This window comes from Talpa europaea (genome assembly GCF_964194135.1).
Source record: "Talpa europaea genome assembly, chromosome: 1".
In the NCBI taxonomy this organism is placed as follows: Eukaryota; Metazoa; Chordata; class Mammalia; order Eulipotyphla; family Talpidae; genus Talpa; species Talpa europaea.
Window position 1 is genome coordinate 109,740,651 of NC_140073.1, and position 11,259 is coordinate 109,751,909.

General features: G+C 38.8%; 1 protein-coding gene across 1 annotated transcript in view; it reads right to left on the bottom strand.

The window, feature by feature from the left end:
- The window catches only part of SLC25A12 (solute carrier family 25 member 12), a gene marked incomplete at both ends in the record, with an annotated part of 67,103 nt that extends 56,139 nt beyond the window's left edge, over positions 1-10,964 (bottom strand). Inside the window, 2 exons of the mRNA XM_084258382.1 lie at positions 9,943-9,996; positions 10,953-10,964. Of these exons, the coding sequence (XP_084114508.1) occupies positions 9,943-9,996; positions 10,953-10,964 (66 nt within the window). The remainder of the gene's footprint in view (positions 1-9,942; positions 9,997-10,952) is intronic.
- Positions 10,965-11,259: the final 295 nt, after the last annotated feature.

Sequence of the window (11,259 nt, forward strand, 5' to 3'; positions counted from 1 at the left end):
GCAGTGTTGTAAACCAATGTTTCCTCAATTAAAAAAAAAAAAAAAGACAAATACTTGGTTGTTCCATGTATCTCAAAAAAGTACAATTACGAACCAACTGTGTGCTGTGTACTACCTCTGGTGCTAGGGATGCAGAGATCAATAAAACATAGTTCCTACCCTCAAATAACTCAGAGATACAGCATGATGGACATGAAGCCAGTGTCAGAAAACAGGTACTATATTTCCTGTGCCACTAACTAGTTGAGCAAAGCACACAGCTTATCCAAGCCTTTATCTAACAAGAAGCAGAGGAAGACAGCTGTCCTATTATGAGGGTGGAAAAATGAGATCTTGAACACCAACATACTTGGAAATTGTAACACTAATGCATATTGAAATAGGTTATTCCACTCAGAAAAGCACAGGATCTCAGTTTCCCTCCTTGCATATTCAATTTTTCTGCTTTTGCCCAACCATGAAGGAGTGGTTGTTCTAACTCTTCATCTTTCTCCAAACTAAGGTTTCCTTGGAGTTAACTTCTATTCTTGGTTTTACCAAGAGAGCGGCCCTAACTGGTCTAGGCAGCTTCCCCTCTGCTTTTCCCACATGTGGCTGTAATATGAGTCAAAACAAACTGTTCCTCCATGACTTTGTTCTAACTGAAAAGAACTGACATTTTCAGATCTTAACATCATTTCAATTTCAGTAACTCAAATGACAATGTCACAAAGTTTGGTAACTAAGATATCACACTGAGTATTTCCTTTATAGAAAAATGAATTACATGAACAATAGAAGAGGAGGACATGTACCAAGGTAAAAGCTGAACATGAGAAGTTAATTCTCTTGCTGTCCTTCACTACTACTGCTATTACTCCTAATAGAAACCAAATTTAGTCAGGAACGCATGCCCTTTCACTACACAAGCACTGTGCATAGTGAACTGAGACTACAAAAGATCTGACACACAAACCCTGTCACAACAGTATAATATGAACTTCATCTATCAAAAGCAATATTTTAATGAGAAATAATAATGGTAAACACATAAAGACACAATAATTTTAAAAATTCTATTGAGCCATATTAATTTTTAAAAACAGATATTTAAATTAGTGATGCAAAATTCTTCTGATACTAAAATCAACTACTCATGCATTAGGAAAAGACAGTTTTAAATATTTAGCATTTTCAGTTTCATATTTCACATACACTAGAAATGAAACTGTCTATTTGATTTTGTAAAGAAAATTCTCCAGAAATCTGTCTTTCTAACTAATATTGCTTCCATGAAATACTATGTGCTTACTTTTCTGTTTACTTTAATATTCTTAGTTTTTCTGTTCGTTATAGCAAATCCTGTCAGCTGCTAAGCAATGCTATTCCTAACAGAGTAGGAGTCACTGAAATCAGCTGAAGCTACTAAAATGAACCATATCTACCCAAGTTTCCCCCCAAAATTGCCAAAACCTTGGAAATAAAATAATGATCCAGGGAACTCAACAACTGCAACTAAAATGTTTCTTAGAGCCAAGAGGGTTGAAAAATTAATTTGCATTGTTCTTAAATACTTCAATATCTTCATGTAAGTAGTAACCATGGGAACATACAAGGAGCATATCCATAAGTCCAAACAAATCATGTCTTAGACAATCAAGGTGCATTTCCCAGGGGGAGAGAATGCTTTCATGTTAGTAAGCCTTGATTAAATACCAAGATTTTTGCCATAAAGAAAGAAGGATCTTAATCCTGGCAGGAAGTGGAAAATATTAAAAGATTTGAGAGACAGATCAACCAAAAATGAAGTATAGCCTGGCTTTGATCCTGATTTTAATAAAGCAACTTAAAAATCTCAATCAGGAAAACTGCAACACTGAATGGAAATCCATGCTATCAAGGAATATTTTTAGGTGTTATAATCATACTGTGGTTTGTTTGGTTGACTTCTCAGTGTTCTTATCTTTTAGAGATACATACTGAAGTATCTATGGACGCAGTGATATGATGTCTGGGAAGTACTTCAAAAAGTACATTATATGTACTATTGTCTCTAAATGTATGTATGTTTGAAATTTTCTATAGCAAAGGTTTTATAAAAGGGTACAGAAAATTACAAGGTGATTTTATATGTATTACCATATTTGTATCTCTAATAATATTACTCAGAAAAGGCAAATGCATTAAAATAAAAGCATCCTGGGCCTCCCCTGGTGGCGCAGCAGTTGAGCGCTGGGTTGCCTCGCCAGTTCAATCCCCGGCCACCGGCAAGGGTCCCACAAAAAAAAAATAAATTAAATAAAATAAAAAATTAAAGCATCCTCCAGTTACTATACACCCTTACGCAAGTTGCTTACTCTTTCTGGGGCTCAGTTTCCTATCTGTAAAATTGGAATACTAATCATACTTATAGAGTTGTTCTGTGGATTAAATACAATAAGGTGTATAAAATAGTGCCTGACACATAACAGAGACTCAGTAAATAAGCATTAGCACAAATCTAGAAGTCCAGTAACTGGTTTCAATGACAGATGCTTCAGAAATTTCAGCATTACTAAATAACAGAGAACTGGACAGAACAGGGAGATGATGATTAAAGAACAAAGTTACACACATAAAAAGTGAATTACAAGTCTCCACCAGAGGTCTTTATCTTGGTATTTGAGAGTCTATCACTGGAACAGTTTTTTCTTCTCTGATCCAGAATGAGCAGTTGAAGCATCAAAAGAAAAATCTGCACATACCTTTCACAGTCTCTCAGTATTAGGTCATTGCTAGTCCCCTTTCTCAGAACCTAGAGACTTGAGAGAAATTACCTTATCATGGTATTTCTGAATATAGGGATCTTTAGACATGTCTCAAGAATGAGAGTAATTGACTACATGTACATAACACTAAACACATATTAACATTTTAGTCACTTTATAGGTCCTGTAAAGTTACCTGAGGAAGACAAGCAACTCAGATCCTATTCAGGAAAGAAAAATGCTCACCTCATCTTAGAAGAGATGGAATGGAGACAAGGCACTAAGTTTTTATCAGTTCTCCACGTGTCATGCACCATTTATACATTGTATCATTTAACCTTTATAACATCCCTACCCTATATTATTAGAAACAGGCTCCAAAAGTAAGTGGACACCTACAAAGAGGGATCAAATGAGGATTCAAATCCAGGTTTGACTACAAAGTTCATGAAGGCTCCAATGACACTCTGCAGCTTGGTGGATGAAAAGGATTTAACTGAGACTCAGCTCAAGATGTTATAAGAATATTTTGGAGGGCCTCCCCGGTGGCGCAGCGGTTGAGCACTAGGTTGTGAAGCTGCCCACAGCCTCTGCAGCGCCGGTTCGATCCCTACTGCTCCCCGGCTGCCAGAGGAGGGTCCCACATGGCGCGCAGACCTCTCCTGCTGCCCGCTGCTCCCCTCAGCAGTGTACTTCGGTCCTTCTGCCTGCTCTGCTCCCCACTCTGGCTCTGGTGAATTCTCTCACTCTCGCGCTTCTGACTGTACCCAGTGCTTGTATAAATAAATAAACAAATCTTTAAAAAAAAAAATGTTTTGGAGAGGAAGAAATTAAATTGGAAAAAGTGATGTACTATCAAAGCAGTCATCCATGAAAAAGCATAGAAATGTATACAGTTTACATTTCAATATAATCTATTTCAATATGATCTATTTAAAATAGATTGAATCATTCCACTTCCAAATCGAAAGATTTTCAGTAATTTTCACGATGAAAGCAAAAAAAAAAAAGCAAAAAAAAAAAAAAAACAAAAACCAAACTTCTCCATGGCCTATAAACTAGGCCCTACTTGATATAGTTCCTTTAGTCTTATTTCTTACTGGCCATTCACCATTTATCATCACTCACTGACACTTCAGGCACTCTGGCCTCCTTTCTATTTGTAGAACATAACATGCCCAGCTCTCATGAACACCTAGGCTTTTAAATCTACAAACTGTCGGACCTCCCCGGTGGCGCAGTGGTTGAGCTCTGGGTTGAGAAGCTGCCCGCAGCCTCTGCAACACGGGTTCGATCCCTGGCTGCTCCCCGGCCTCCGGAGAAGGGTCCCACATGGCGCGCTGTCCTTCTGCCTGCTCTGCTCCCAGCTCTGGCTCTGGTGAATTCTCTCACCCTCCCACACTTCTGACTGTACTCAGTGCTTGTATAAATAAATAAATCTTTAATAAAAAAAAAATATAGTGTAAATTTAAAATAAATAAATAAATCTACGAACTGTCTATTTGGAATTCTCTCTACCCACCTTTTAGTTTTCAGCTCTGAAATCACCTCCTCAGAGGCCTTCACTGACCACCCTCTTGAAAAATGATGCCCTTTTCCATCATTCTGTTTATTTCCTTATTGAAGTTGTTATAATCTAAGGTTTTTCTTTTTGTTTTTTTTAATGTGTAGGCCTTATTATATCAGTCTCACCCCTATCCAGAATGTGAAGTCCTGCTTTCACTAAACTATACCCCAGGGGACCTCCTGGTGGCTCAGGAGTTAAAGACAACAAGCAGCAACCCACATTGGCAACCCACATGGTGCAGCAGACCTCTCCTGCCTCACCCACTGCTCCCCTCAGCAGTGTGTTTCAGTAGACCTGCCGGTTCTGCTCCCCACTCTCTCTGGTGGACACTCTCACCACTCCCACACTTCTGATTTAAACCCCAGATCTTGCATGCATAAATAAATAAGCCTTTTAAAAAATAATAAAAAAGAAACTACTCTCATCCCTCACTGAACTCATCTCTAATAAAGACAATCTAGTACAATGCCTGATCTGGTACATGGTACACAATTAAAAATGTACTGCTTGGGGTTGAGCGCTGGGTTGCGAAGCTGCCCGCAGCCTCTGCGGCGCCGGTTCGATCCCCGGCTGCTCCCCGGCCACCCGAGGAGGGTCCCACATGGCGCGCAGACCTCTCCTGCCGCCCGCTGCTCCCCTCAGCAGTGTACTTCGGTCCTTCTGCCTGCTCTGCTCCCTGCTCTGGCTCTGGTGAATTCTCTCACCCTTCCACGCTTCTGACTGTACCCAGTGCATGTATAAACAAAACAAACAAGCAAACAAATAAATAAATAAAACATGCCTCTATTAAAAAAAAAAAATGTACTGCTTGGTAGTTGAACACAACATGATATTTAATAACAGCAATTTTCTTATCTTTTTAAATCTTTCAATCCTTCCAGTGGATATAAGGATTCAAATCTCACTGTGGTACTAATATGTCCTTAATTCCTCATACTTTTTTCCAGAAAACTCTATATAGTTTATGGCAAATACTGTATAAACTGAAGATTCTAAAGACGTGGTGAAAATTCTTAACCAGAGCAGCTAAGAAACTACAGATCACCTTCTGTGTGTCCCATTCTGAGCTCATGCAATCCAATTTATTCTATGACGTTCTCTTAAAATTTTAGGTTCTGAATTGATAAATTATTATTTTTTTAATTATTCAATTTAAATTATGCAATTTTAAACTTAGTAATTATTCAATTATTCAACTGAACAATATTAAATTGTTTAACATTTAATATATGCACTTTTTAAAAAAAGATTTATTTATTTATGCATATAAGAATTGAGGTTAGGCCAAAGGTGCAAGCAGGTGGGGGCATAGGGGGGCTGTGAAAGGATTCACCAGAGACAGAGTGGGGAACAGAACAGAAGGATCTACTGAAATACACTGCTGAGGGTAGAAGCGGGCAGCATGTGGGTATCTCCCTGGTGGAAACCGAACTCATGACACAGTGGCTGGCAATAGCTTCATAGAGCTGAGACTTTAACTTCTGCGCCACCAGGGTGGCACGATACATACGCATTGAGTCTTTGTTTTTATTTCTCACTAATTCTTTCCCCTACCCAAGTCTTTTCTCACCTAATAGTTTACTGGAACCCCCTATAAATTACCTGCAATAAGCCTAACTCAATCGTTTCAGTATTTGTGTAATCCTGATGGAGCAAAATTGGGTCAATGACAGTGTGGGACTGAGAGAAGTAAAAATAAATAAATAAATAAATAAATAAATAAATAAATAACAGTTGAAGGATAGTAAAATAAAATCCTAGTTTGACAACTCATTGTAAAGTGATAGCACCGTCTAATACATAAGAATTCATTTGTTGCGTGCCAATTTTATAAATTGGAGGGAAAGGGGTATGAAAAGGCAGAATCCTAGTGAATAGTGTTGTTTTTTTTTTAACTAATAGAAAATAAAGCTCATCAAAATGTGAGAAACAATGAGCACAGAAAAAATAAATCTATTTCCTTACAATCAAAACAAAAAAGACTCTTACAAAGTCTTTCTTAGGAACATGCATACATAAATGTCATTAAATATGCACATACCAGTATTTTCAAATTAGAATATCTTTCTATTTACAAAACAAGTTACTATTTGTGAATTTAGACAATTAATGCCATGGATCTAAAGTTTACAAGAAGAGTTATCAACTGCATTCTAAAATTCAAAATTAAATCTTCTCTGTGGTGCTTAAATAGCTAAAACAGTCCTGAACTCAAGGAACCCCAAAATTCTATCAAAACCAAATCATACTAATAACAGAATAATCTATATATTTTGTCTTTAGCTATATCCTTGTGAAACTCTAAACTTCTATAGAAACACTCCCCTTAGTTCTCCTCTTCCTTCCTTTTTCAATAGTAGATATCATTAATAAATCAATCCCTATTCTCTGTGCTGTCTAGTTTGTATGTAATCCCCCAATCATAAGGATTTGCCTACCACCTGTACAAATTTGTCTCTATCTGAACTTGACTTTAACTTAGAAAGTCAAATTTATTTAACTTAGCCCCCCCAACTCCCCAAATAGGTGCTTATCAACTAACATCTATCCAAAATGCTGTATTTACTACTTCCTTTCCTCTATATTTAATACCAAATCTAACAGATTCATCCCTTACAAAATCCCTGATACTGTTCTTCCCGTCCATTTCCCCAGTCATTAGCCACTCCAGGTCATTATCTCCCACATATATTATTTCAATAGCCTCTTAGCTCATCGCCTTCCCTACTTTCAACCTCTCTACACTTTATCCAACATACACAAAGAGCTGGCAGAATTCCCCACTTTCAATTTGTCCACTCAGAAACCCACAGTGCCTCCCTACTGTTTCAAATCCAAACTCCTTGGACAAATGTCCTAGGTAGTTACAGTGCAAAGGTACTTTCTGTTTTTAATCACCTAAGTAACCATATTCTTATCCTTTAACTTCTTAACAAACATGGCTGCCAGTAGACTTTCACATACCTCTAGCTTTCAAATTTTACCATTTCAAGATCCTATAAGCGGTATTTGGTGTGAAAGTTAAGAGTATGGGTTCTGTAGTTTGATGAATTCAGCCTCTACTACTTATGAAGTAAGCAACATTAACCAAGTCATTTAAATTCATCTATTAAACAAAGATTCTCCTAAGGTAATAAAAATTAATATAATACCCTTAAAGCACTACATTGATGTTCCAGCACACTAAAGAATGACCAATAAATGTTAGCCATTGTCATTATTACATGGCCTTTCAATACAGGCAAGTCAACATGATTTCCCTACTAGTGGCGATGCATTTGCCTTCACTATTCTTGACTCTCTCAAACATAGATCAAATGGATCTCAGAGAACAGACAGTCACTACCATTCAATCTTGGCTCATTCTTCCCTGAGATTATCCAACTTGTTATCTACGATTAAACTGAACAGAAGTACACACACAACACACAGCAAAAAGTCCTCAGTAAATGTTTGTTGGATAAATATGTTAAGTGCTAAAGAAATAAGTAGTTAGTATGTATTTTTGCCTATTATTTCTAATAAGCCATTTACATCTATAACAAAATTGTTTCTAAACAATGCTTTATTAGCTTCAAGTAACTATAGTTTGAAGTACTCAAGACAGGAATAAGAAATGTAACCTATAACTTGGTAACTGTCCTCAAACTGATTCAACCAGCTCTTTTGTGTTTTTTTTTAAAGATTTACTTATGCATACAAGAGATGGGGTATAGGCCAGGAGTGCGGTGGGTGAGAGGACTCACCAGAGACAGAGTGGGGAACAGAACAGGCAGACTGACTGAAATACACTGCTGAGGGGAGCAGCAGATAAGACAGGAGAGGTCTATTGCACCATGTGGGTTAGCTCCTTTGCCAGAGATGGAACTCTTGCTGGCCAGAGGCTGTGGATAGCTTCATGTGCTGGATAGCTTCTTGTGCTGACACTTAACCCCTTGAGCCACCAGGGAGACCCTACAACTAGCTCTTTTGTATCTTTCTAGCTGCTCTATGCATTCCTGAGGTATTTATGCTCTATCTCTCTCTTTCCTATCAATAATTCTTATCTATCAGTAATATTTTATATGTAGTTAGTGCTAAAGAGAGTATGAATTCCACAAATTTTCAATATAAACATAAAATAAAGGCACCAAAATAATATGTAAGAAGAGAGTAAGATTTAAAAGTTGTCAAAAGCTAGACAGATTCCAAGTTGTCTCATTGTACTCCCTCCCACAGATTCACAGATTTTTTTCTATAGGATTTTTAAGGATGGAAGTAATTCAATTCCCATCTCTTTATGTCCTGCTGAGTTCTACACCAGAAGATAATGTCTACAAAGGCCAGATAGTAAGTCTAAGGATAAAACAACCAGTTTGAGGCAGGATTGGAAATTGAACCCAGTGTTCCTGACTCCCAGGTCAGTGCTCTTTTCCACAGTGTCATGCTTCATCTCTACTGATTTCTTCCATGCCGACTTAATCAAGAAAATAAAATTAACTGTATCACTTGAACTTCTCATAAAACAATTGAGTTAATCACATGGTGTGGTTAATACTGACATATTTTTGGCTGTTTTTAAGAAACTTGTGATGAATAAAGGTTTCAAGTCAGAAATAGAGCCCTTCTTTCACAATTACATTCATTGTGGAAATGATGCTTCCACTTAGCAGATTTTATAAAATTTAGGACTTACATTTTCACTGTTTTTTTTTTTTCATGAACTACACATGTATATGGTCATCTATGTAGCCTCCTCCCCAAGAATAATTTAAGTAATCCACATGTCTCTGATAAAAATGTCATCTATTCCAGGCTCATCAGCATATGTTAGAATCTGTTCCTAATATAGAATCAGACTTTTGGAGTTGGAAGGAACCTTGGAGATCACCTCTCATTTTACAGAGGAAACTAATACCCAGCAGGGACCTGACCAAGGTCATAGTTTCTATATAAAAACCCAGCTGCAGAATAGAAAGTTCACAAAAGACAATTTCTGAGAAAAACAGTATTTAGAGAAACATTTAGTTTGTCTCCCTTTACAACAACTTCTTAAGCACAACTTCCTGCATGAAGAAATTTTGAAGTTTAAGGGAAAAAAGCAAAACAAAAAGCTAAGTCAACTTTTTTTAAAAGTCTACAGCCAAATCACTGATCCCAAAAATTTAACAAAAGGTCAATCCTTGCAAGAATCACATACAGTAACATTTTACAACAAAAACCTACAGTTATGAAAGAAATAAGTAGAGGTAGGGAAGAGACACACAAATTAAGAATAACCACAATATCCTCACCTCTGTAACAAATTATGTACAGAATTACTGACACCTACAAAAGCTAAACATGCAACTTCAAGAAAAAAAAATTACACCATACTTATTAATTATAAAAGACAGTCAATACATTTGAAATTTTATCTTAGTCCCTTGTACTTAAGGGAAGATGGCAATTCTTTTTTGGTGTTCTTTCACATGTTTTAAGTAACATAAAAAACAATAATTTGAAGAGAATATTTTGTCAAACCTTAATAAAATAAGTATGATCTATTTGTCTAGCCAAATTTATAAGAATACAGGAAAAATGAAACGATCCTCAAAGTTAAGGCCTGAAAAGTACAAGACTTAATACTTTCCCCCCCAGTGAAAGAGCGCACAACAAAAGCTAATTTACCTGTAGGAATATGTTTCTTAACTCATGAGGATCACCTCGCCTAGTTGTCTGTACCTGTAAAAAAAAAAAAAAGCCAGTTAATGAGTTCATAATGCTTCACTATACCCACATTATCTCTATAGATTAGAGTTCAGAAGCTAACAATCGATGCTGTTATCATTTATAAAGCCATTTAGCTTAAAACAAACCAAAAGCACTAATACTGATAACACCTGTCCAGGTATTAAGTTCTGTAAGGACAGGATGGAAAGACCAGTGAGATAACCCAAAATAGAGCAAATCTACCAGACAGAGTTCCTCTGGACTGGAAAGAGAAGGGAGTGAAGATCAATCTCTTTATTCCAAATCTACTAGCAACGCTGTGGCAAACACCCACCTTCAAATTAAGAGGCCCACAAGAATAGAGCAACAGGAAAGTTGACAACACTGAAATTAATCACATGGCCTAGCAGCCTTTCTTCCCAAAGCAAAGCAGTCCTGAATATAATTATCTCCGCGCCCTTCTTTATTCACCCAGACTAAAATATGAAAGCTGCTATAACGTTTCCAAATACTTTCGACAACCTTCCACCTGCAGCACAAATGCCAACCATTGCCCCCGCCCCACGGAGGCCCCAAATTACCCAATTACCCACCCCCTCCCCCACCGCAACATACAGATGTCTTAGGCATCCCCGGCTTTACATGCCACTTCCTCCGCTCGCTTTCCGACGCCCTCCAACTCCAAGCTCACAATCCCGTGCCCCTAAGGCAGGACATTACTCTTTCTTCACTGACCTGTGGTCCTCACCAGCCCCACAAACTCACAATCCCTCTTCCCCTCCCCCAGTCGGGCATCCTCTCCCTCGGGTGCAAGCCCCGCACAGCAATCCCTCCCGCGAGCTGGAGCCCTAGGAAGCTCTATCCAAGTACAAGGCAAAGAAAGAAATGGGAAGAGGTGAGGGGGCTGCAGGCAGGGTCCCCAGAATGTCTCCTATGCAATAAAGGCAGCAGCAGAGAGTTGGAGTCACCTTGACCGCCATGCTGTGCTCGGAAGCCGGGGACGAGCGAGTGAGCGAGCAGGGCCGAGCTGTCAGCGCGCGCGCGCCTCCCCCCAGCCGCGCCCGCCCTCCCGCTCGCCCGCGCTGCGCGCGTCTCTATGCAAATAGGCTGGGGCGGGCAGGGCCGAGAAGGGGCTGGACGTCCTGGGCTGGGCCGGTGGCTGGCGGCGGAGCTGGCCGGCCCGCGACCCGCCAACCGGCCGTGCGGAGGAGGGAGATGCGTCTCCCTCGGGGAAGACTCAAGGGCCCGCCGCGGGATTCCGACGCGCCGCTTGGA